Source organism: Anomaloglossus baeobatrachus, chromosome 1 (assembly GCF_048569485.1).
Source record: "Anomaloglossus baeobatrachus isolate aAnoBae1 chromosome 1, aAnoBae1.hap1, whole genome shotgun sequence".
In the NCBI taxonomy this organism is placed as follows: domain Eukaryota; kingdom Metazoa; phylum Chordata; class Amphibia; order Anura; family Aromobatidae; genus Anomaloglossus; species Anomaloglossus baeobatrachus.
In genome coordinates this window covers 153,131,296-153,158,621 of record NC_134353.1, presented here as the reverse complement: position 1 = coordinate 153,158,621, position 27,326 = coordinate 153,131,296, and the positions used below count along the sequence as shown (strand labels likewise).

At 44.7% G+C, this 27,326-nt stretch overlaps 2 protein-coding genes across 6 annotated transcripts in view; one reads left to right on the top strand and one right to left on the bottom strand.

The window, feature by feature from the left end:
* PRIMPOL (primase and DNA directed polymerase) overlaps positions 1–6,430 on the top strand; it is a 103,417-nt gene extending 96,987 nt beyond the window's left edge. For all 4 annotated transcript variants that reach the window (XM_075347144.1, XM_075347143.1, XM_075347145.1 and 1 more), the window contains 3 exons: positions 2,974–3,056; positions 4,512–4,558; positions 4,984–6,430. In XM_075347144.1, the coding sequence (XP_075203259.1) occupies positions 2,974–3,056; positions 4,512–4,558; positions 4,984–5,289 (436 nt within the window). In that variant the 3' untranslated portion in view covers positions 5,290–6,430. The remainder of the gene's footprint in view (positions 1–2,973; positions 3,057–4,511; positions 4,559–4,983) is intronic.
* Positions 4,512–27,326, bottom strand: part of LOC142308982 (caspase-3-like) — a 64,056-nt gene continuing 41,241 nt past the window's right edge. For both annotated transcript variants that reach the window (XM_075347148.1, XM_075347149.1), the window contains 4 exons: positions 19,697–19,872; positions 8,109–8,232; positions 5,010–7,465; positions 4,512–4,643 (listed from right to left, as the gene is read on the bottom strand). In XM_075347148.1, the coding sequence (XP_075203263.1) occupies positions 7,260–7,465; positions 8,109–8,232; positions 19,697–19,872 (506 nt within the window). In that variant the 3' untranslated portion in view covers positions 4,512–4,643; positions 5,010–7,259. The remainder of the gene's footprint in view (positions 4,644–5,009; positions 7,466–8,108; positions 8,233–19,696; positions 19,873–27,326) is intronic.

The window sequence follows — 27,326 nt, the reverse complement described above, 5'->3', positions numbered from 1 at the left end:
ATATTGCTGGATAGTTTGCCCTGACACTGATATCCCCTGAGCCTGCAGGACAGCTTGAATTCCTTTTGGGACTTGATTGAGGCTGCTTATCCACCATCCGGACTATCCTGCATTGCAACCTTTCATCATTTTTCTCTGCCATCCATGTCCAGGAAGATTAGCTACAGTGCCATGGCTTGTAAACTTTTTGATTTATTTTGTGCACTGTGGACAAAGGAACGTTAAGCTCTCTGGAGATGGACTTGTAACTAGAGATGAGCGAACCTATGCAGGTTCGGTTCACAGGCCGCAAACAAACCGAATCTCTCTGTGACTGAACCTTGCACGATGAGGTTTGGAAACACTGATTGGCAGTTTGAGGCTCCACCCACATAAGCCAGCCATAAACAGATCACTTCCGGGGGTGAGCAAGTTAAGTTCACACATAAAGCATTCAAATTCCAAGCCTTGTGAATTCGTGTTTGGTTCGAAAACTGAACCTCAGCTTTGCTAATCTCTACTTGTAACCTTGAGATTGTTGAAATTTTTCATAAATTTTGGTTCTCAAGTACTCACAGTTCTCTTCTCTTTCTGTTCTCCATGCTTAGTGTGGCACACACAATGCAGAGATTGATCTGCTTCTCCCCTTTTTATCTGGTTTCAGGTGTGATTTTCATTTTGCCCACACCGGTTATTTGCCACAGGTGAGATTAAATGAGCATCACATGCTTGAAACAAAGTTGTTTACCTGCAATTTTGGAAAGGAAACAACAATTTTGTCCAGCCCATTTTAGGATTTTTGTATGAAATAATGCCCAATTTGCCTTATTTCTTTTCTCTGTTTTTTTTTGTGTTGTTCCAGTATGCACAAAAGGAATAAATGTGTATGACAAAACGTGTAATTGCAATGATTTTCTGGAAGAAATACTTAATTTATGGAACAATTTCAACGGTGCCTACACTTTGTCTTGACTGTGTCTAATAGGGCATATGGAAAAGTATGTTCTAAAGTGAGAAAACCTTTTTATATGTATTGGTTACCTTTTCTCTATAGAAAAGATACTGTTATGGTTATTTACATGTCATTTTTTAAAAACTGTATTAAAGTCATTGTCCAGGCATACAGTGTTGATGACCTACCCAAAGGTTAGATCATTAATAGTAGATCAGTTGGGATCAGACAGCCAGCACCCTCACCAATTAGGTGTTTTTGCGGCGGCTGAATGTATACACTATGGCTCTGATTTATCAAAGCAACCCAGAATTCTGGTGTAAATCTTTTTGAAAAGTTGCAAAATGTTTCGAACTTTTGATGTATTATCACCATTTTGGCAGAGCAGGAACTGCACAGCTCATCTGATTCATTATTCGCTGTATTGTTCCTTATGCCAAAAATCTTACTTCTCTGGCTGGAGCATCATTTGTGGAGATACGCTCAGAGGCTCCTAATGAATCAGGAGCGTCTGACTCCAACATATCAACCAGGGAGAAAAAAAGCTCATGCATAGCAGACGCGCAATCCCAGAAATGAACTATATCACAGCATCGCGCCCCCATCGCGACTCCTGAGACCTGTTTAAAGAAGACGTTGTCGAATAGAAAATAATTGTGTTCCAACACACATTTACATAGGTCAATCAGAAAGGAGTCATGCATCTTGTCTGAATTCGACTGTTTCTCCAGAAAATGTCAAAGCCCCATTGCCGTCCTCATGATTTATATTTGAATACAATGATTCAACATCACACGTAACCATCAATGTCTGAGGAGGTACCGTGACACTAAGACAGAAACGGATAAAATCAGAGGAGTCCTGTATATAGGATGGTAGCTGTAATACCAGGGGCTGAAGAAAAAAAATCAACATATGTGCCCGCCCTCTCGCACAGACTTCCAACACTGGATACAGTGGGGCGGCCCGGTGGTTTTGTGGCATGCTTATGCACTTTTGGAAGCATATAAAAAGAGGGTATAACAGGATGCTCCACCCACATGTATTTACGCTCCTTGTTGTTAATAATGCCGAGGCCACAGGCAAACATCAAGCAGGGTTTTTAATTTTCTATGGAACACCATGGTGGGATCGGATGGCATCCTGGTATAAAACTTAACGTTGTTCAGTTGTCTAAAGGCCTCCTCCAAATATAATGAGGTAGGCCACAGAACGTTGCCACCCTTGTCCGACCTCATTGGTAAAGAAATTATTCTGTTTATCTGTTTGATCGAACACATGCTATCTTAGGGACCACCTTAGTGGGTCATTTTTTCCCCATTGTGATTAGATTCATTTACATACTGTTGTACATTGTGCACAGGGCGATACCCCTTATTTACATCTTGCGAGATGTGGGGGCTCTTTTTCTATATGTATTTTAAGTGATTTTAACCATGTTTGTCTCATGTGTCACTTTGATTGTTTAATAAAATTCAAAATTAATCACTAACCATTCCTGAGGATCACTGTGATATAGTTCATTTCTGGGATTGCGCGTCTGCTATGCATGAGCTTTTTTCTCCCTGGTTGGTCTCTGTTTTTCATGCAGGAAGCAGCATCCCTTTAATTAATTAATCTAACTTTTTTAATATCACTGGCTGTGCACCCAAGGTTTTCTGACTCCAACATATCCACTCATTAAAACTTAACGCCAGTCTTGATGAGTTGGGGCCTTTGAACTGAGGTGCTAGTTCTGATTAAAAAGTAGTGGCCTCTGCTGGGCATTGCAGGCTACTAAAGCTCAGCCTTAATTCAAAAGACCAGGCAGTGATCAGCAGTGTCTCCTCCACTTTGAATGGCCAAAGCTCAAACCAAAGTGTTTGCATCATCCACTGCCCAAAAAGAAGAAGAAGAAAAAAAAAGGAGGTTTTGGGAGTCGCAGCTACATTGATCTGCTATTGAGTTTTACTGTGGATAGGTTACCATATGCCCGGACACACACTTAACCCCTTTAATGTCGGATTTATTTCTCTTTCTCACTCTCCCAATTTTATTTCAAGGTTAATAGTAGATTTGAAGAGGGAAATGTGGTATCAAAAATGCTATGACCCAGTCTGCAGAGCACAAAACTTTAAGTCAAAGCGTAAGTAGGTTCATTGCAGTGTTGAATTTGCATATTGAAAGCAGTATAATGTCATTTCATGAAAGATATTATATACAGAGTTGTCATTGTTTTTCTAAAATATCATCAGATGAATATGAAAATTTTGTTCCATTAAAGAAACACATCCAGTGCAGTGAATATTACCAAACATGTTTTTCATGATTTTGTGAAGTCAATGAGCCCAATAAACCGCTTTGTTATGATGGGTGTTTTTATTTTTTGATGGTTTTTATAGAATGGATTTTGTTTTTTTTTAATTGGGTAACATAAAGCAAACTATTGTTGTATTCTAATCAATAGAAAATGCCCAAAATAAAATTGCAAAATATATGAACAGAGCCTCACTGGACTGTGAAAGTATTTGCTGCATGATAGCATTTCCATGGTCAGAAAATATTCAGTACACATTGCACTATGGAAAATTTCATGTAATAAAGAAATGGCAATATTGGTGACATTAAACACAATATATTGTAATTTTTAAGGGGGTGTCCAGTCACCATATACTTATTACCTATCCATAGGGATCACATCAGCTGTTCCAATAGCCAACATTGGATGGATATAAACACTTTAAACAGATCTGCACTGTGCAGCTCCATCCAATGTGTAGTGGCTACTGCTGGGTCCTTCAGACTGAAGCTACGCAGTGCTGTTCATTGTGTATATATCAGGCCACTGCTGGTGCGTGTAACAGCTGATCACTGGTGATACTTTTTGTCAGACCCTATGATATGGATGACAGGATCTAGTACTAGATTATCCATATACTTTTACTGGATGACCCCTTTTGAGTTAAATGCTAAATAAAAGAAAAAAAATAAACTTGGGGTATTGTACCTTTTGCACTAAATGTTTGGCAACGATTATTTAAAAAGTGATCCACAACAATTTATATCCATTGTAAACAAAGCCTTACTTGTGTGTTGCTATTCAGGTGTTTTGTTTTTTTTTTGTTTCTATCATTGAAAATGTTATATTTCCCATAAATGTGGCATAATCGTTGACCAAAATACAAACACGTTGCTGAAGTTGTCCCGTCACTCATGAGAAGGAAGGGGATTATATTGTCCACATTTTTAACTTAAATGGTGCAGAGGTTGCCTATATACAGGCAACTCAAAGTCCAATTTGAGTAATGGCGTTAAAGTGCTATGCTTGGTATCTTCAGTCCCATAGACTATGGATGGAGCATCATCTTGTGTGCATCGCATGATTGCCACTCCATTCATACAGGTGGCCAATGGGCACCCCCAGTGTTCAGTCACTGATTTACCTATGTTGTGTACAGACCATAAATGTTAATCTTGGGACATACGTTTAAATGCAAATCTATAGTACCTGGTCTATCACCTGAATTACTATTGTTGTAGGCTTTTCTTGCACTTTTAAAATCTTTACATTTTATATAATTTTAATTCTTTTACCTTGTAGTTTTCCCTCTGCCTCCAGAAGTGTGTCTTCCATATATACTTAAGGAGGTAAGTAGTATATACAGTTTTGGTCATTATATATTCATCAGGCCTTTTGATTCTCTCCTGTTTTGATCATGCCACATATTCATGCCTGCCAGAGTTCAAGGAAATAAGGAGAACTTTTTCTAAATAGTATAATTTGGAAAGAAGGGTCTTGAAAAAGACTTTTTTTTTTTTTTTTTTTTCATAGAATGGACATTTACTTAACTTTGAGCAAAACATGTACCATATGTTAATAAAGTATTGGGCAATCTTTCACAGTTTTACTATAGCGGACAATTTTTCAAAATTGTGTCCAATATTTTCTTGAGTAGGTGTGTGTGTGTGTGTGTATAGATAAATGTTTTTTTTAGTTATCCAAATGTAACATACAATAGAGATATTGCCTGAATTACTGTATATCGGAATTTAATACAAAACATGTCTTACAGGGGGAAGTCGAAGAAAGTTCTCTTACCATGGATGAAAATGGTAACATTAGAGAAATGAAACCAGATCTACTGGAGTTGGCTGTAGGAAAATCCATGGAGTTCCTAACTGAGGACGACCTTATGACTTGTGATACGATCTGGGAATCTTGTATTGATGATGCCTCAATTGTAGAGGCTGCTGAAGATGCAGAACTAGTGGATGCCGCAGATCGTAGCCTGGAAAACTGGAGTGTGAAGGAGACCGATATACCAGATGAACTTTTATTACAAGCAGTGGATACACATTACACATCTGAGGGAACATGACCAACTATGTTCTTTTTAATTTTTATATAAATGAAGGCTAACCATGGTGAGGTAAAGAATAGTGTACTAATTGAGAAGTATTATCCGCCAAACTCAATTTTATGTACTTTAGTGGAATGCTCCAAAAGATTGGTTGTAGTTATTAACTTCCAGTTAAAATAAAACTTTTAATATATACACAGTATATAGGTGTAAAATATGTCTATATAGCCCAAGCTACTGTGCTTTAGTTTACACAAATAGTGTAACATGAAACTTACTTTGTAAAGGGGCAACATTATGTTCCAGGAAGGGGTCATATACTATTTTGCACGGCTACAAGTGAACATTTGCCCAATACAGTCAAAACGTGATAAGGTGACCATACATGGATCCTATACCCAAGAACAGGACTTGGTTACATTCACAAATCTACCACCAGCATGGTGTAATGTTTCTCTGCATTTCACTTCAGATTGACAATACTTAAAGCGTAATCGTCGTTTTAATTTGTATTTCATAAATCTGTAGTACACATGAAAATAAGCAACTATGTAATATATCTTATCAGAGAAATCTGCTTTCTCTGTCAGAACTGATCAAAATTCTCATTTCTGACGTAAATTCTGTTCAGTGAAGACTTTCCCATTACTGAGATAGGAGATAGCAGCTGTCACTGATGAAATTCTTTGAAGATGGGAGGAGCTAGAGGCAAAGCTCCGCCCCCTCCTCCCTCTTCTACCTACATAGAAGATTGCAGTTGTTACTGGTGAGAGTCTATCTCCGTAATGAGGAAGTCTTCACTGAATACAGATTTTACTGCGGAATTGAGAATGTTGTTAATGACTGATGAATTCTGGCAGATAAATGGGTAATTTTGATTGGTTACTACTATCAAATCTGACGTCCATTTTTGGAATTTTTATTTTAATTTATTTTTCCAGACATTCTGACGATACGTGTTGAACACGTACAAACAAATTAGGATGTGCAAAAAACCCTAACTGTAAGCAGGTAACATACCAGATTGTCACTATGGCAAATTATTATTTAGATAAATTTCTGTATGTTTAAATATGTGCTGGTTGAAGAGAGCCTGAATTTTATTGTAAAGCTGTTCACAATATTAAATTATGGATTATAACAATTCTGATAGGTGAGTGTTCAAATTCTGTGCCATCCCCTCCCTCAAAATCCTTAGAATTAGGGACCTAAGTGGCAGGGAGTAAATGCTGTGCAGAAAAATATTGTGCACTGCCAGCCCTTTAAAATAAAGAAATAAAGATACTAACAGAATTTCATCACTAAGGCTAAGCACGCACAGCGAGTAAAACTGAGCGTGTGGAATGCGATTAAAAATTGCTTTTCTTTTTTTTTCTCTTCTCAGCTTCAGTCAAACCGAGAAAACAATCTCAGCATGCTGCGGGTGGAATCCGATTTTATTTTTCACTCGCACCCATACAAGTCTATGGCTGCGAGAGAAAGATTGCACTGCACTGAAGTGAGGTGCGATAATCGCATCAGCTGATAATGGACAAGATAGGGAGATTAGTCCCTCCCTCTCCTCCACAGCTGTGCTCCAATCGCAGGATCACAGTATAATGACACTAGGCTTACACTAGCAGCAGTGCAGGAGCCGGGCGTCATTAGCAGAATGCATCCCATGCTATCACATCACACTCATGAGGTTTGAATAATAAAAAAAAAATTCTCATCCTCTGGCTGGTTTGCGAAAAACAAAAAAAACAAAACGCAAGATCCATTTTGGGCCACACAATTAAATGGAGTTCAAGGTTGATGCCATACTGCAAACCTTCCATTATATAAAGTGAAGAAATCAAATTCACTAGTACGTTACAATTGTATTACTTTATGCAGAAGCCCTGACTATCTGGCGGGATATCAGAGAAGCACATTACTTCTAGATACAGAATGGTACATGAGTAACTTCTGTGGTGCTTTGTGCAGAGGTAATTTTCTATAAAATGAGGTCATAGATACAGTTCTTTTGTTAGCATCGAGACAATGCAAGGTATTTCTTTCCCACCATTGCTGGATTCATAATGTAGTGCCACCATATGGTTTGCTCGGGTCAGAATCTGCATTAATTCCATTCTATTTCCATGTTCTTGAAGCTGCTTACACAGAGCTTGGATGAACCAGGAACCATTAATAGAGTTTCTCCATGCAAAATATCCTATGGAACAAAATAATTGCAAAGATTCTATTAGTCAATTAGAAATTAAGAGACTTTAATGTTTCGGCCTAAGCCACATGGCATGAAAATCAGACCGAGTGGAATGCGGTAAAACATCGCATTCCTCTCAGACCAATATTAACCTATGTCCCAGCACCCGTGAGCGGTTATTTTCTCGGCCCCAATCGGACCGAGAAAACAATCGCAGCATGCTGCCACTGTAATGCGAGACTCTTTCTCTCGCACCCATTCAAGTCTATGGGGTGAGAGAAAGATCGCTCTGCACTCGCGGTACACCGGTGTACCGCGAGTGCAGTGCGAGAATGGCAATAGCCAGCAACAGAGAAGAGGGAGATAAATCCCTCCCTCCCCTCCTCCGTTCCAGCCCGCCCCTCCTTAGTGCTGGCCCGTCCCTCCTCAGTACTGGCCCGTCGCCCGCAGCTGAGGTCCGATCGCATGATTATTTTTTGCAACATTGCAAACATTTTCTGATTACACTTTCCTCTTAAGATCTGAAGGAAGAAATTAAGAGAGGGGTATAAAAAAAAAACCCAAAACATTCTTCTAGTGGACCTATACTTTTATGGAATGTCAAATTGCAACACTCAGAACATTCTTAGCATTGTCATGGCCACTGTCTTACCTGGCGGTGTGGAATATGCATATAACATATCTTCCTCTCTTAAAATTTGTGGAGATGAACTGTGGACAGTGTCAGATATGCCATCAGTTTCTGTTCCAAAATCCCATTTTTCTCCTCTACAAGCCTGATGTATTAAAAATAATATTTTTAACAAAAACATTTAAAAAAAATAATTTTATTGGTTGTATTTCTCAAATGTAAATTTGTAGTACAGTGAGCGCAAAACAGACTTGGTAAGCTAATTTGATTGGTAATTTGTGTGCAAAACTGTAATGCCAACAAGCTATATTCTGCACCATATTAGATTTTGGCCACATTTACCAAGGTTGTTGGAGTTTATGTAATTTTTGTCAACATTCTGGTTCAAAGATTTTCTTTTTTTGTTGCTTTTATGAAACAAGAATAATGACTTTCTATGCTTTTAGATGAAAATGATGATTAGTTGGCCATTCCTGGGAAATAATCACAGCGTATGCTTTACTCTGATGATTTTGGTGCATCTTCAGACTACCTACGCTATGTTTCTGCTATTGCTCAGTGTTTTTAACAGTGGCCAATTTAGTTTTTCTCTAAAAACATGAAAATCAGTTTTTCTAGGGGAGAGCATGTTTTTAACCACTCTCACACAGCAGTATTTTGAGTTAAAATTCATGAGTAGAACCTTTAAGAAAGAAAAAAAAAAGGAAATCTATAATGAGAAAGCAAATTAAGGCTATGTGCGCACTTACCGGATTTTGCTGCGGATTTTCCGCGGATTTGCTGCATGTTTCGCTGCAGAAAATGTTCATAACATCTCTGCAGTGAATCACCAGCAAATCCTATGGAGAAAAAAAATCCTGTGCGCACTGGGCGGAATTTGACAGCTGCATGTTTTGCTGCGGGAATCCCGCAGCAAAAACAAGTGCATGTCACTTCTTTTCCGCACATCGCTGCGGGATTTCACTCCATTGACTCCAATGTTAATCATGAAATCCCGCAGGGAATAACGCAGGCAGCAAATTCTGTGCGGTTCACTGCGTTTTACTGCGTTATTCCCTGCGGTATTTCGCGGTTTACCTCCGGTAATGTGCATCGCCTGTCTGCGGTTTTGCAGGGAAGTGATGTCATTACAGGAAGAGGAAGCCGTGCAGAGAGTAAACACACACATCACAGACACAGATAGACATCATAGACACATAGAACACAGACACATAGAACACACATAGAAAGAAAATGGAAATATTGAAAACAAAGAACGTGGGCTCCACTGCATATTTACCTTCCAGCCGAGGTAAGCACACAGCGGCGGCCCAGTATTCTCAGGCTGGGGAGGGAGAGGGGCAGGGGTAATGTCCCCCGCCTCACTCCCCCTCCCGCAGCCGAGAATATCAGCCGCAGCTGCCCCAGCACTGTCGCATGCATTATGCGGCAATACCGGCGTGTCCCCGGCTCTTCTTGCCACCGTGTAGCAGTGGCAGCAAGGTAATACAAGGGGTTAATGATGGTGGGGGACCACCGCCATTAACTCCAGGCTTGATCATGGCAGCGTCTATGTGACAGCTGACATGATCAACCCGTAAGTAAAGTGAATAAAACACAGACACCGAAAAATCCTTTATTTTAAATAAAACAAACAAGCCTCGTTCACCATTTTATTAACCCCTCCCAAACAAAGCTCCGGCGTAATCCACCGCTCCGGCGTAATCCACAGGTCCTGCGCTGCTTACATCCAGCCGCGACTGTCACAGACACAGCGCTGAATGAAAGCAGCAGACAGCAGAGGTAATTACCGGTCATTTCCCACGGCCGGTAATGTGAACTCACTGCCGACCGTGGGAAATGCAGCGATCTGTCCTCTATCTATCTACCTATCTATCCCTCTGTCTGTCTATCTATCCCTCTATCTATTCTTTTATCTACTATCTCAGAATTAAATGACTTTTTTTTTTCAATGTGCTTTATTGCATTGAATGCAATAAAGCACATCCCAACCCGCACGCGGCAAAACCGCGGCAATACCGCGAATAATACCGCGGTAAAACCGCAGCAAACCGTGGCAAACCGCATGCGGTTTTCGGGTGCGGTTTCCCGCGGTTTTTTACCGCGGGTGCGGTAATCTTTGAGAGCATGCGGAATTTTCTCAAGAAAATTCCATTTCCCAGTGCGCACATAGCCTAACTGTATTTCCAGGTTTGGGAACTATTCCTGAGGTTGACTCAAGTATTTTTCATCACCATTAGTAAAAGTGGCCTTAGATAGCATCCAATGAGGAAATTCTGTATTTTGAATAGTGTTGAGCGGACCCGAATTGTACAAATCCGGATCCGCGCGGTTTGACCGCCCGATCCGGGTTCGACTCTGACGCGGGAATCCGTCTGCATGATCTGTTTTTTTTGTTGTTTTTTTTTTTTCTCTCTCCCTCTCTCTCTCGCCCTCGCCCTCTCCTCGTCCCGAAACCGCTCCCCATTGACATACATTGGTCCGGATTCCGGATCGGATCCGGACTTCTTTGACAACCCACGACTGATCCGCCGGACCCGGATTATTGGAAGTCCACTCAACTCTAATTTTGAATGATAAAAATCCATGCCTGGATATAATCATTTAATGTTGTCTTTGAAGATTGCTGCCATGAAGTCTAGAGATTTGCATTTGATATCACTGCAGCTTTCTCATTAACAGCAGGGCTACACCTTTTATCTGCAATATTCAAGGAATAAAATCAAAAAGTTCTACTTCCTGTTTTGTGTTTTGAGGGGTACAAATACCACTTACAAAATCGAGGCTGGGGATTAAAAAAATCGGCTTTCTATCACACAATAGTGTTGTCTTTTTTATTTTATTTTTCTGTGGTTTATTATAAGGTTAGAAGATAAGCAGCGTCAGATGTAGTAGAGTTCCTACACCAACTCAGACAATGTTTTAACTCCTGTTTACTTACCTCGATCACAAAAAAAAATATTTTTTTATGCTGCCCCAGCACTAATGCTGTAGTCCAGGGGTGGACAAAGTGTGGGGGAGGACTCTCACAACTAGAAGAGGGCCATGAACTAAAATAAATACTGTTACTGGGCAGGGTCCAAAGGTCCACACGACCTGCTCCCATGCCTCCTCTGAATCATCCTGATGGTGATCTTCAAATGGGGCTAGATATGTTCTGGGGTGAGCAGAGGGACCTTGCATGCATCGGGATGGACTTCATCTCAGACCTACCGGTATCCTCAGGGTGCTCCGTCATTTAGGTGGTTGTAGATCGCTTTTCTAAAATGCCCCACTTTACTCCCATGTGTGGTCTTCCATCTGCTCCAATACTTACTAAGAAGTTTATTCAGACTACACGGTCTACTGGTCCACATGGTGTTTGACAGAGGAGTCCAATTTACATCCTGGTTCTGGAAGGCTACCTGCAAATGTATCCTTGGACTTCTCTTCTGCCTACCATCCACAGTCTAATAGTCAATTGGAGTGGGTCAACAAATTCCTGACCAACTTCCTACGACACTTTGTCAACTCTCACCATAGTGATTTCGCCATTCTTCATTATGTATGGTCATCAGTCCAACATCTCCTTTTCTGTGCGCATTACCAGGGGCATCACTGCGGCTGACAGCCTGGATAAGAGTTTCTCCAAGATCTGGCAGGACACTCGAGCCACACTCATGAAATTATCCAAACAGATTAAGAGGCATGCATATAAGAAACGTCTGAACCCACCTAGCTTTTAGCCTTGAGACAAGGTTTGCCTCTCATAGAGATAAATCCATCTCAAAGTACCTTTCTACATATTGGATCCTCGCTACATTGGTCCTTTCGGGGTTCTTAATTAAATTAATATAATCTCCTACAAGTTGAAGCTTCTGGCCTCGTTACATATACCCAATTTCTTCCACGTGTCTCTTCCCAAGTCTGTCCTCTGAGTCACTTCAAGGATCTTGGTAACTTGCCTCTACCAGTCAGCTTAGAGGACATACATATATAAGGTAATGAACATTCTGGCCATTAAGAAGGTGAGAGGTAAAACCCTATTTTTAATAGATTGGAAGGGTTGTGGAAGCCAGAAGAGAATATTATTGTCCCTCTTCCAGTCCCTGCTGTAGCTTCTTGCTTCCGGGGCCTAAGCATGCTGCACAGATCTACGAGAAGCATACTTAGGGTGCGTGGTTGCACCCTCCCCTTCTCTTACAGGTGCAGTGCGTTTAATCCAAAGTGTCTCTCAATCTATGGCTGAGAAACACAGGGTAATTTAGGCATCTTTCACCTTTATGGAGGTGCCTGAGCAATGTCTCCAGTCAGTTTTCGGAAAGTTTGCTAGTTTTCAGGTCCTCTGAAATAGTACCTACCTTGTATACCTTCACCAAATGTCCTGTCTCCATACCAGTCAATGATTTGGAGTGACCATCACAAAGCCCTGATCTCAAGCCTATTGAAAATTTATGGGCAAAGCTGAAAAAGCCGGTGTGAGGAAAGTGACCTACAAACATGGCTCGGTTACACCAGTTCTGTCAGGAGGAATGGGCCCAAATTCATACCAACTATTGTAAGAAGCTTGTGGAAGGATATCCAAAGTGTTTCACACAAGTCATACAGTTTAAGGGCAATGTGACCAAATACTAAAGAAATTTATGTAAACTTTTGACTTTGCAGAAATTAATAAAAATGCCTTAAAACATTCTCTCTCTCTCATTATTTTGGCATTTGGCAAATATAATTTTGGTAATCCTAATTGACCGAAAACGGGAAAGGTTTATTCTGATTTCATGTCAGATAGTGAGAAAAACAAGCAGATGTGTCTTTTTAGATAGTGTATGTAAACATCTGGTTTCAACTGTATATGTGTATATATAATGTGTGTCTCTGTATATATATATATAGCATGTGTGTGTATGTGCATGTATATTTGGTATGTGTGAATCTGCCTGTGATAACTAATGTTAGCTGTGTAACTAACTTGTTTATGATGTCTTGTGTCTGTTTGGGCTTGTCTGATGTATCTATTCATTGTGTAATCATAGAATGTTAGAGTTGGAAGGGACATCTAGGGTCATCGTGTTCAACCCCCAGCTTAATACAGAATTCATTAAAACATCTCACTCTCCAGCCTCTGTTTGAAGACTTCCTTTGAAGGAGAACTCTCCACCTCTCATGGCAGTCTGTGCCACTTATTGACTGCCATCACTGTAAAAAAATAAAATAAAAAAAAAATTATAATATCTAATCTGTTTCAGTTTCATTCCATTGCTTCTTGTGTTTCCATGTGCAAATGAGAATAAGGTTGCTCCTTCTACACTGTGACATGCCTTCAGATATTTGTATTGATCTTGAGATATTTTCCTCTCCCACACGTGTGATGGTTTCCTTGGAAGACACTTGTTCTTTGTTTCAGATTCTCTGTCTTTCGCGTTCCTTCAATGTAAGAATCTTACCTGGCCGTAGTCTCATCTTCACTCTGCATTCCTATGTCTACTCTTTTTTTTTTTTTTTTTTTTTCCCTTCATCATTCAACACCATCTATAAACGTCCATCACTTAATTACTACTTTATTCATTATCTATAATAAATCATTAATGTATTAATCCATCATTTCATTTATTAATCTACTAATTTTATCTATTTGATAACTTTGATTTCTTCCATCATTTTTCCTCCACATGAGTATATTCCCTTTGCACTACGCTCTTGTGGCTCTCATCCCGTGTGCTTTAGGCTTTCAGAGTGAATAAGTAACACATACACCAGTTCAATTCCTTTGTTCCTCTTTTTCTTTCTTTTTTTCTTTTCCTTTTTTAACCCAACAACAACCTAACCATTCTAAATATACGCTGCATAATGTGTATTCTGTGTCAGTTTGGTGCAGTTCAAATGTATAAATTTATATGCGTACATGTTGCTATATAACTGCGCATCCTTTTTCAAATTTCTGGCATCTATATAAGTATCCTGTGATTTCCTGATGAAATGAGACTACAATCTCTGAAACTTGAAGAATAAATCACTGTTCAACTTCATAAGTATCATGAATTCTTCACGGCAGCGTGGATGGTTAAGCCTCTTTTCTCCGTATGATTTATTCAAATATTTGTAGACAGGTATTAAGTCTTCACTTGGCCTTCTTTTTGGCTAGCTAAACACTCCCAAATCCTTCAACAGTTCCTTGTAGGACATATTTTGCAGTCAAATCACTATCCTGGTATCTCTTTTCTGACTTTGCTCCAGTTTTTCTAATTTTTTTTTTTAAATGTGGTGCCCACAAATAGATACAGTATTCCAGATGCGGTCTGACCAAAGAGGAGTAGAGGAGGATAATTACTTCATGTGATCTACCCTCTTAATACATCCAAGAAATTGTTTGTCTTTTTTGCTGCTGCATCGCACTGTTGATTCTGGTACAGTCTGTGATCTATCAGTATACAAAAGGGTTTGTTTTTTTTTACACGTGCTGTTGCTTATTTCTATTCCTCCCATACTGGAGATGTTATTTTTGTTTTTCTTGAAGAGATGTAGAATTTTGCATTTCTCCCTGTTAAATACCAATCTATTGTGTCGTGCACTTTTGTGATGTGAGCAGTGTACTTGTGTCATGTTTATAATATGTGCACTTTACGTGTGTATGTGTGCACTGTTTTTTGTGTGACAACTCTCGTTTCTGCTGTGCTTGTATGACGTGTGGAAAGTGTGTGTGCGCTATGCTTGTGTAATGTGTCTCGTGTGCACTGTACTGTTGTAACGTGTGTGCAGTGTCCTATGTACTTGCATTACATGTGCATTGTGATTTTCTGATGTGTATCCAGCATATTTTTATTGTATTAAATAGTTACTTAAAAGGATTTTCTGGTTTAATTCATTTAATGCCCTTAGGCTTGTGGTAGGGAAAAACAAAATCAGGGTTTCTTATCCTCCTCCTCTTTTCTACCTTTCTGGCATTTTTTTCAGGCTGCATCTGTGATGCCATGACTAAAACATATGACTGCTGAAGCTAATCACTGAGCTCAGCAGTCATGCAAGGTAGATGGCACAAGTTGCTGAGCCCTGTGATTAGCTAAAGTGGTCACGTATGACATTATCACTGCTGCCTGTGAACCTTGAGGGAGCAGTAACAGAGAAATCAATAGGCCAAGTGAAAATGAGTAACTCCTGATTTGATTAATTTTCCCTAGCGTAAGATGAACACAAAATTTAAAATGAAAGACCCCCCCCTTTAAGAAAAAGGTGGTGGGGCATACCAAATTGTTTCACAGGGGCCCTTTGCTATGTGTCTGCCCCTGGTTCACACTGCTGATTGTGGTAGGTGTGTATATATAGGGAACCTATCATTATAATTAACCCTTTTCATCAATTACTAACTTTACCTTCGTCCTGGAAAGTCATTCTAGCATTCTCTTATAATAATCTGTCCGTGAATAGTCAGGCCAATTTTGCTATAATCACACTCACAGGAGCAAGCAATGCTTAACCACCATTTTTGACAGATGGCCAGAAGGGTGGTGAGTTTGTGGTTCAGGGAGGGTCAGTGAGTTGCAGACGACACATCAATCACATGTGCAGTTTCATAGTTTTAGGCCATGTGCGCACTTTCCGTTCAATTCCGCAGTGTGTAATTCACTGCCTGTGCATCTCAGAACGCAGCCGAAAAAGCTGCGTTCTGAGACGCATTCGGCAGAACGCAACATGCGCACATTCCTGGAGAATTCATGCGTTCTGGATGCTTGCTCTGCCATAGACAGAGTGGGAAAAGCATCCAGAATTCACATTTTTGACAGTGCGGTCCCACTCGGCTCTGCAGCATCCCTATAGACTTGCAGCAGCGCCGAGTGGGACCGCACTGTCAAAAAGAGCATGGCTGGCTGCGACATAGTGCCGCGCGATCAGAATGAATTCGGACTTCATCCGACTTCATTTTGATTGCACGGCTACATCGGAAGCTGACAAGAGCGGCAGTAGAACACTGCCGCTCCTGTCAGCTCCATGCAGCAACTGAAGTGAGTAGCGCGATTAGCTGTGCTGTCACTGTGGTTACTTGCGGCCACCGCTCTCAGGTGGAGGACTGCAGCTGTGGCCGTGAGTAACCTGAGTGAAAGCACAGCTGAACGCCCAGCTCACTGCAGTCACTCAGGGGATTTGCGAAATATAGTATAGTTCTGATTAGCAATGTTGCTTACCTCATGTTCAGGGCATTGCAGATCTTAAGTATTTATAGTTACGACCACAAGCAATTAATGAACTGTGACTATATATGTGCTATGTGGTACTCGGTCCCGGGCAGTGTACTACTGGGATGTGTCACTGGGTGGCCGTTGCCCAGTTCCGTGACCCTGGGGATCGCTTTAAAAAGGGTTATATACAGGGGAATGTTCAATAAAGTTTGTCGTGACGCCACTTGCGGGTTGTGGTTATGGAGATAGAACCGCCATTGCACAGTCTCTCCGCTGGGGCTGGTGTTGACGGCAGACTGGATGTTGGGCCCTCCACAAGCAGGGCCGGGGCCCCAGGAAGGTAGGTGGAGGACTTGGGCGTGGAAGAAAAGGAGGCCACATGAGGGATTGCTGTGTAACTGGTTCTCTTTACTAGAGATGAGCGATGTTCGACTCGAATCATTCGCCAATTCCAAATTCAAGTTGTTTTGGGCGATGTTCGACGAACTCGAACGATTTGTTTCACGTTCGACAGTTCGACTTAACGTTTGATAACTGTTCGATCACAAAAAGCGTGGCTTTTCACAGTAAGGCTATGTGCGCACGTTGCGTATTTGCATGCTTCCTGCGTCCCCAGCAGAACCCCCCTCTCTTTCCTACTCACCGATCAGCTGCATGGCTGTCACAAAGCTCCGGTGGCTTTTCCTCTTTTTAAAATGGCTGCCATTCATTATTCAATCTCGTATTTCCTGTCCACCGGCGCCCATGATTGGTTGCAGTCAGACACCCCCCCACCCTGAGTGACAGCTGTCTCACTGCAACCAATCACAGCTGCCAGTGGGCGGGTCTATATCGTGCAGTAAATTAAACAAATAATAAAAAAAAAAATGCGGTTCCCTCCAATTTTGATACCAGCCAAGATAAAGCCACATAGCTGGAGGCTGGTATTGTCAGGATGGGGTGCGCCACGTTATGGGGAGCCCACCACCCTAACAATATCAGCCAGCAGCCGCCTGGAATTGCCGCATTCATTAGATGCGACAGGTCCGGGACTCTACCCAGCTAATCCCGAATTGCCCTGGTGCGGTGGCAATCGGGGTAATAAGGAGTTAAATGGCAGCTTACAGCTGGCACTAAGTCCTAGGTTAATCATGGCAGGCGTCTCCCCGAGATACCTTCCATGATTAACCTGTAAGTGAAAGTAAATAAACACACACAACGAAAAATCCTTTATTTGGAATAAAAGACAAAAAAACCCTGATTTACCACTTTATTAATCCCCAACCACCCATCCAGGTACGAAGTAATCCACATGACGCTTTCAGCTCTGCTACATGAAGCTGACAGGGAGCGCCATAGAACACGACCGCTCTGTGTCAGCTCCACGCAGCAACTGAATTGAGCCGCACTGTCACCGGAGACTTCACTCAGGTAGTGCCTGCGTGAATGCGGGGATGACGCTGGGGGTGGTAGTGCCAGGGTGTGGTCGGGGATGATGATGGGGGCGGTAATGTTTGCGTGTGTGTGGTGATGATGGGGGCGAGGGTGCCGGGGGGTGTGTGGTGATGATGATGGGGGCGGGCGGGAATGATGATGGGGGCGGTAGTGCCGGGGTGTGCGGGGATGATGATGGGGGCGGTAGTGCTTGCGTGTGTGCGGTGATGATGATGGGGGCGGTAGTGCCTGCGTGTGTGTGGTGATGAGTGTTGTAGTGCCGGTTGTGTGTGCACTCTCTCTCGGCTTAACTCAACGCGTTATTTCACAGGAATCCGTTGCCTTCATATCACACTATTTACAACGCATCCGTCACATGCGTCACACAACGCATTGTGACGGATGCCGTTCAACGCAAGTGTGAAAGTACCTTCTGCCGTCAGCGGGCATGGAGCCGAGATGAATGGCAGAGCAAGCATCCAGCCCACATACATTCTGCATCAATTGTGCAGTCACAATACATTCACATGTGCTGCCAAATCGCTGCAGAATTATACGCATGGACACTACGCAATGTGCGCAATATTGATAATAATATCCAAATTCAATGTATAGTGTAGGGGGGGAGCTGGGGTTCCTGAAATAATGGCGACCTCCATTTTTTTTTCCTAACCGCACGTACAGTGGGGCGGTGCAGGCTGTCAGCCAATTACACACACACACAGCAAAGTGCATTTTTTGCACACAAGCAAGGGCATGTGTCATTGGCTGTGTATGTCACATGTCCTTTCCCTATAAAGACTTCTGAGTAGTTTCACTTTTGGACACCGTAGAAGGAGTTTACTCTGTATATACGTACTTCATACCAGAACTGGCTCATCTGGATCGATCTGTGCACCTCCTGATTTGTCCTGTGGCTTCTACGCTGGTAAGCTGAACCTTTTTTTTGTGTTTTCTATGTGTTTGTGTTTGCCTGCCATTGTTTTCAATTGGGTTCGAAGGTGTTTGACGAACACACCCGCCGTTCGACGAACTGAATTCGAACACATCTCTACTCTTTACTGACAGTAGACGGTAACTGGTACCCGGAGGAAGGCTGGTGTTCACCTGTGGTTCCCTTAGTCCCAGTGCTGGGTTGATGACTTGGTGGCTTCTTTCCCCTGCACCTTTCTCAAGTTGGTGGGTCCCTGTGGCTTGGAGCGTCTGGGAGTTCCCTCCGGTTTGTCTCTAAGTCTCTGGTTCATACGGCGGCAGTGTGAACTCTGTATGGTCAGTGTTCTGTTCCGGTCCCTGGTTCTCCCGTTACTGCTGGTGCCCCCAGATTTCTAAGGTCAGTGAGGTCCTGGATGGTCCCTCTCACTGTGCAGATGTTACCAGGTTTGCCTGGAGCGTTTTCCTGACCTAGGGCTCTGTACCCCGTCGGTACTATGGTTCCGGGAGTACTTCGCTGTACTCCACCAGCAACCATACGCCTGGGCCCTCAGGTCACTGTCACACTCCCGTGTCAGTCCAGTTACGTCCGTTCTCTCTCACTTCCACTTATTGTCTAACTGTCTGTCCCCTCCCACCTGGTTGTTGTCTAGTGGACTGGATCGGCTTCACCCCTGGGTGGCCATCCATTGGGCCCAATTCTAGTCCAGTCTGTGGATGGGGGAAAAACTGGGATTATAATGCGTTTTGCTGTTACCGCCACTGGTCTTCCAGGTCCCTGAGGGTAGGCCCTGCATCTTTGACAGAATGCAGTACCTTGTAGTGCACTGATGGGTTCAGTGGCGCTACATTTGCGTAGTCATAACCATGGATATCTAAGGTCCTGCAATGCTATGAACATGAGGTAAGCGACAGTAAATCAGAAGAACTATACTATATTTCTAAGTTTAGGTATTTCCTAATATTATTATTATTATAATTATTATTACACCTAATACATATTGGGATAGGATTTTGGAGATGGGAATAACAGTTTAAGTCCATCGAGTTCAACCTATAGACTAACATGTTGATCCAGAGGAAGGCAAAAACCCCATGGGGCAGACAGTAAGTTACCTGGATAAAAAATAACTTTGGCTTGCCAACAAGGCTCTTGCAATTACTTTTACTGAAAAACGTAACCAACCACTTCAGTGTGAAAATCTTATCTCGAGCATAAATCCCATCTTCATTTCCATGGCTCAGTATAGCGCAAACAAAACAACTTCTTTGACTGTGATCCTCAGCAGCAACTAAAATAAACATAATACACAATAGTAAACATTTATTTGTATAATTTACAATAATATACACCTGCACCCAATATAATATCACCGCTCTCTCCTTGTTTGTTTTTTTTGGCTGATAAGGTGCAGTCAGATAATTTTCTCAATAGCCTACTCTGCTCTTAAGGGGGCTTTACACGCTACGATATCGTTAATGTTTTATCGTCGGGGTCACGTTGTTAGTGACGCACATCCAGCGTCATTAACGATATTGCAGCGTGTGACACCAGCGTCCTTAAGCGACCTCAAAAATGGTGAAAATCGTTCACCATGGAGAGGTCGTCCAAAACTCAAAAAACGGTAAGGTTTGTTTATCCATGTTGTTCATCGCTCATGCGGCAGCACACATCGCTGTGTGTGACACCGCAGGAGCGAGGAACGTCTCCTTACCTGCCGCCGGCCACAATGAGGAAGGAAGGAGGTGGGCGGGATGTTACGTCCCGCTCATCTCCGCCCCTCCGCTTTGATTGGCCGGCCGCTTAGTGACGTCGCGGTGACGCCAAACGTCCCTCCCCCTTGAGGGAGGGATTGTTCGGCAGTCACAGCGACGACGCCGACCAGGTTAAGTGCGTGTGACGCTGCCGTAGCGATAATGTTCGCTGCGGCAGCGATCACACGATATAGCATGTGCGATGGGGGCGGGTGCTCTCACACTCGATATCGCTTGAAATTGCTAGCGATATCGTAGCTTGTAAAGCCCGCTTTACACCGTAAAGAACATAAAATGTCCTGCTGAGCTTGAGCGTCAGTTTTTGAGAATTTCCGTGATCATTACCCATTATAAGGTAAATGTACTAACCCTCTTTAATTTGAAGTCTAACAAGTTTGAAGACGGTTAAGTACCAGCGTGGGAATATGCCTGGAAATTCCTGATTCTATGTTCTAATTTTTGGATTAATTTTTCCATACCAAACGTCAGTGGATAGTGTAGTCCCACTCCCTCTATCCAACCCTGAGAAGGGTGCTAAAAGGCAGCTATTCCTGGGACGCCAGTCATCTGGGAAAAGCAGATTATCATAAATCTTAGTTGAATATTTTAAGAAATATTTAAGGATCATATCCATTTTTACCACTTTTCTTCACCTTAAATATAGTACTTTACAGTAAATATAAAATAAGTCTTTGCTAAGGAGGACATGTAAAACAAGTTTTATTCGAGATTCTGATGATCAAGCCAGGTTTCCTCCAAAGTCATTTATAGGAGTCTGAATATGTAATGCAGTATGTCAATAGAAGCCCAGAGTGCTTAACCATATCTGTCATATCAACTCATCTGATTATTTAGAATCTTCTTCTATCCTCCAATCAAGCATTCATTAGTTCAGTATGCTGCATGTAAAGGTACCGTCACACTTAGCGACGCTCCAGCGATCCCACCAGCGATCTGACCTGGCAGGGATCGCTGGAGCGTTGCTACATGGTCGCTGATGAGCAGTCAATCAGGCAGATCTCCACAGAGATCAGCCACCAGCGACCCGTGTAACGACGCTGTGCTTGGTAACCATAGTACATATCGGGTTACTAAGCAAAGCGCTTTGCTTATAGTTACCCGATGTGTACCTTGGCTACTTGTGCAGTGAGCAGGGTGCCGGCTTCTAGAAGCTGCGGACGCTGGTAACCAAGGTAAATATCGGGTAACCAAGTAAAGCGCTTTGCTTGGTTACGCGATGTGTACCTTGGTTACCAGCGTCCGCAGAAGCCTGCTCCCTGCACATTCAGATCATTGCTCTCTCGCTGTCAAACACAGCGATGTGTGCTTCACAGCGGGAGAGCAACGACCAAAAAATGGTCCAGGACATTCAGCAACGACCGGCGACCTAACAGCAGGGGCCAGATCGTTGCTGGATGTCAGCGAAATGTAACTGGCTTGTCCAAATGTGCTTTTGCATACCTCAGGCGACTCTGTTTGTGGCGTGCTTGCAGAAACGGCTTCTTTCGCATCACTCTCCCATACAGCTTCTCCTTGTGCAACGTGCGCTGTATTGTTGACCGATGTACAATGACACCATCTGCAGCAATATGATGCTGCAGGTCTTTGGAGTTGGTCTGTGGATTGTGTTCTTACCATTCTTCTTCTCTGCCTTTCTGATATTTTTCTTGGCCTGCCACTTCTGGGCTTAACAAGAACTGTACCTCTGTTCTTCCATTTCCTTACTATGTTCCTCACAGTGGAAACTGACAGTTTAAATCTCTGAGACAACTTTTTGTATCCTTCCCCTGAACAACTATGTTGAATAATCTTTGTTTTCAGATCATTTGAGAGTTTTTTTGAGGAGCCCATAATGCCACTCTTCATAGGAGATTCAAATAGGAAAACAACTTGCAAGTGGCCACCTTAAATACCTTTTCTCATGATTGGATACACCTGCCTATGAAGTTCAAAGCTCAATGAGGTTACAAAACCAATTTAGTGCTTTAGTAAGTCAGTAAAAAGTAGTTAGGAGTGTTCAAAACAAGAAATTGATAAGGGTGCCCATACTTATGAACCGGTCAAATTTAGTTTAAATGCAGATTGCACATTTTCTGTTAGTACAATAAACCTCATTTCAATCCAGAAATAGTCCATCAGTTATTAGATACATGAAACTGAAATAGCTGTTGCAAAAACCCAAATTGTTATGAAGAAAAAAAGATTAACATTAATAGGTGTGCCTAAACTTTTTCATATGACTGTATATATGGTAAACAACTTTGTTTCAAGCATGTGTCATCCTCCCTATAATCTTAGCTGCCCGCTCATTTAATAGCCTGTGAAGGCAGGCTAACTGCACTTCCCATCCACACAGAGCGATCAGAAATAGATGTGTGTGTGTGTGTGTGTATATGTATATATATGTACATATATATATATATATATATATATATATATATATATATATATATATATATATATATATATACTAGAAGGTGGCCAGATTCTACGCATCGGGTATTCTAGAATTTACGTATTGTGTAGTTCATGTATGATTTTTGTTATATATATAGATATTGTTGTGTGTAGTTACCAAGTGTTTGTGTAGGCGCTGTACATGTTCTGGGTGTTGTCTGGGTGTGACGGGGGGTGAGAGCGGTGTTGTATGTGTGTTGCGTGTGTTGCGTTGTTTGTGGAGCGCTGTGTGTGTGTGTGTGTGTGTGTTGCGCGGTTTGTATGTGTGTGGTGTGTTTTGGGGGGAGGTATGTTTTGTGCAATGTGTGTGTTGTGCAGTATGTGCGTATATTTGTGTGTGCAGCGTTGTCTGTGTGTGTGGGTGTCTGTGTAGGGCAGTTGTTTGTGGTTCCCAGTGTGTGTGTGTGTGGTGTGTTGTGCAGTGCGCGCGTGTGTGTGTTGGGGGGAGGTGTGCACTTCCCATCGTGCTCCATCCCCCATGCAGCGCACTCCCCATCGTGCTCCATCTCCCATGCTGCGCACTCCCAAACGTGCTCCATCCGCCATGCTGCGCACTCCCAAACGTGCTCCATCCGCCATACTCCGCACTCCCCATCGTGCTCCATCCCCCATGCAGCGCACTCCCCATCGTGCTCCATCTCCCATGCTGCGCACTCCCAAACGTGCTCAATCCGCCATACTGCGCACTCCCAAACGTGCTCCATCCGCCATGCTGCGCACTCCCAAACGTGCTCCATCCGCCATGCTGCGCACTCCCAAACGTGCTCCATCCGCCATGCTGCGCACTCCCAAACGTGCTCCATCCGCCATGCTGCGCACTCCCAAACGTGCTCCATCCGCCATGCTGCGCACTCCCAAACGTGCTCCATCCGCCATGCTGCGCACTCCCAAACGTGCTCCATCCGCCATGCTGCGCACTCCCAAACGTGCTCCATCCGCCATGCTGCGCACTCCCAAACGTGCTCCATCCGCCATGCTGCGCACTCCCAAACGTGGTCCATCCGCCATGCTGCGCACTCCCAAACGTGCTCCATCCGCCATGCTGCGCACTCCCAAACGTGCTCCATCCGCCATGCTGCGCACTCCCAAACGTGCTCCATCCGCCATGCTGCACCAGCATCAGCCTCTCTACCCGCAGCATCAGCCTCTCTGCCCGCAGCATCAGCCTCTCTGCCCGCAGCATCAGCCTCTCTCCTCCCAGCATCAGCCTCTCTCCTCCCAGCATCAGCCTCTCTCATCCCAGCATCAGCCTCTCTCCTCCCAGCATCAGCCTCTCTCCTCCCAGCATCAGCCTCTCTGTCCCCAGCATCAGCCTCTCTGTCCCCAGCATCAGCCTCTCTGTCCCCAGCATCAGCCTCTCTGTCCCCAGCATCAGCCTCTCTCATCCCAGCATCAGCCTCTCTCATCCCAGCATCAGCCTCTCTCATCCCAGCATCAGCCTCTCTCATCCCAGCATCAGCCTCTCTCCTCCCAGCATCAGCCTCTCTCCTCCCAGCATCAGCCTCTCTCCTCCCAGCATCAGCCTTTTCTGTCCCTAGCATCAGCCTCTCTGTCCCCAGCATCAGCCTCTCTGTCCCCAGCATCAGCCTCTCTGTCCCCAGCATCAGCCTCTCTGTCCCCAGCATCAGCCTCTCTGTCCCCAGCATCAGCCTCTCTGTCCCCAGCATCAGCTTCTCTGTCCCCAGCATCAGCCTCTCTGTCCCCAGCATCAGCCTCTCTCATCCCAGCATCAGCCTCTCTCCTCCCAGCATCAGCCTTTTCTGTCCCCAGCATCAGCCTTTTCTGTCCCCAGCATCAGCCTCTCTGTCCCCAGCATCAGCTTCTCTGTCCCCAGCATCAGCTTCTCTGTCCCCAGCATCAGCTTCTCTGTCCCCAGCATCAGCCTCTCTGTCCCCAGCATCAGCCTCTCTGTCCCCAGCATCAGCCTCTCTCCTCCCAGCATCAGCCTTTTCTGTCCCCAGCATCAGCCTCTCTCCTCCCAGCATCAGCCTTTTCTGTCCCTAGCATCAGCCTCTCTCCTCCCAGCCTCCCCCAGCCTCAGCCTCCCCCAGCATCAGCCTCTCTCCTCCCAGCATCAGCCTTTTCTGTCCCCAGCATCAGCCTCTCTCCTCCCAGCCTCCTCCCAGCATTAGCCTCTCTCCTCCCAGCATCAGCCTCTCTCCTCCCAGCATCAGCCTCTCTCTTCCCAGCATCAGCCTCTCTCCTCCCAGCCTACCCCAGCCTCAGCCTCCCCCAGCATCAGCCTCTCTCCTCTCAGCATCAGCCTTTTCGGTCCCCAGCATCAGCCTCTCTCCTCCCAGCCTCCCCCAGCATCAGCCTCTCTTCTCTCAGCCTCCCCATCCCAGCCTTCCCCAGGATCAGCCTCTCTCCTCCCAGCCTACCCCAGCCTCAGCCTCCCCCAGCATCAGCCTCTCTCCTCTCAGCATCAGCCTTTTCTGTCCCCAGCATCAGCCTCTCTCCTCCCAGCATCAGCCTTTTCTGTCCCTAGCATCAGCCTCTCTCCTCCCAGCCTCCCCCAGCCTCAGCCTCCCCCAGCATCAGCCTCTCTCCTCCCAGCATCAGCCTCTCTCCTCCCAGCATCAGCCTCTCTCCTCCCAGCATCAGCCTTTTCTGTCCCCAGCATCAGCCTCTCTCCTCCCAGCCTCCTCCCAGCATCAGCCTCTCTCCTCCCAGCATCAGCCTCTCTCCTCCCAGCATCAGCCTCTCTCCTCCCAGCATCAGCCTCTCTCCTCCCAGCATCAGCCTCTCTCCTCCCAGCATCAGCCTCTCTCCTCCCAGCATCAGCCTCTCTCTTCCCAGCATCAGCCTCTCTCTTCCCAGCATCAGCCTCTCTCTTCCCAGCATCAGCCTCTCTCTTCCCAGCATCAGCCTCTCTCTTCCCAGCATCAGCCTCTCTCTTCCCAGCATCAGCCTCTCTCCTCCCAGCATCAGCCTCTCTCCTCCCAGCATCAGCCTCTCTCCTCCCAGCATCAGCCTTTTCTGTCCCCAGCATCAGCCTTTTCTGTCCCCAGCATCAGCCTCTCTCCTCCCAGCCTCCTCCCAGCATCAGCCTCTCTCTTCCCAGCATCAGCCTCTCTCCTCCCAGCCTACCCCAGCATCAGCCTCTCTCCTCTCAGCATCAGCCTTTTCGGTCCCCAGCATCAGCCTCTCTCCTCCCAGCCTCCCCCAGCATCAGCCTCTCTTCTCTCAGCCTCCCCATCCCAGCCTTCCCCAGGATCAGCCTCTCTCCTCCCAGTCTCCTCCAGCACGCCGTGCTCCTCTGCCGACACTCACAGATCCGATCGCATACACTCTCACACACACACACTCACACACACCCGATCGCATACACTCACGCACACACACATTGACGATATTACACATACGCGCTCATACTCACAACATCCGGAGATACCACATGCTTCTGGCCATGTGATCCTCCGGCAGGTCCTGGAAGCTCACAGCACAGTATCGCCGCCGAGAAGCAAGCGATATCCCAGGATGTTGTGAGTGTGTGGATGCGATGTGATGTGTGAGTGAGTGTGATCTGATGTGTGTGTGTGCTGTTATGTGTGTGCGTGTGTGTATGTATGTATGTTCCGCCGCTGCAGGACCTTGATGCGCTGGTAACTATGCTACCATGGTTACCAGCGTATCTCGTCCCCCGCTCGCACGGGAGCCCACACCAGCATACGCCGGCCAGCCCCAGCAATGCGAGAGTATGTGTCGGCTGGTTTGGCGGCGTACGCTGATGTGGGCTCCCAGGGGTACAGTACTCACCTGGTAGTCGTGGCTCCGTGACCGTGTCGGTTCGGGGAATGCGTGGGGGGGTGGGGCCAGAGCTAGCGTGCATTGCGTGAGGGGGGCGGGGCGTGGCAGAGTTGCCAATGCCTGCAGGGTGCCAGGGCGAGAGGCCAATCTGTGGGGGGGACGGAGCCTGGGCGAGCGGCCGGCCAATCCGTGTGGGGGCGCAGCCTGGGTGAGCGGCCAATCCGTGCGGGGGGGGGCGGGGCCATGGCGAGCCCAGCGGCCAATCAGCTTTGTGTCACCGTAAGGACACAATTTTGGAGCAAGACAGACAGACAGAATAAGGCAATTATATATATAGATATATATAATATATAAAGCTCAGTGTATGTATGTGTGTATGTCCGCTAAAGGAATTTGCACCGTCGCATTTACAATCACAAAATTTTGCACAGACGCCCCATGTGACCCATGGAATGTCAGACTATGTTTTGATGGGAAAATTTAAGCTCGCGCTTTACAGTTACTCTCCAAAATCCTGCCTCCATTAAACTGAATGGAGGTGGGCGCTACAGGCTATTAATAGCAACTGTCAGTGCTTGTGTGACGCCCTGGACTAACCAGGGGTCACAGGTAACAACACACACACACCCTCACCCTAGGCAGTTACAGCAGCCAAACACAAAACCCTTGTTGCCTCCCTCCAGAGTCTGATGTCCACAACAGGTGGGGCGGAGCCAGGCGGTTGGCCCCACCCACCAAGGAGTTCACAGGCCTGGAGGCGGGAAAAGTGTCAGATTAGTCTTGG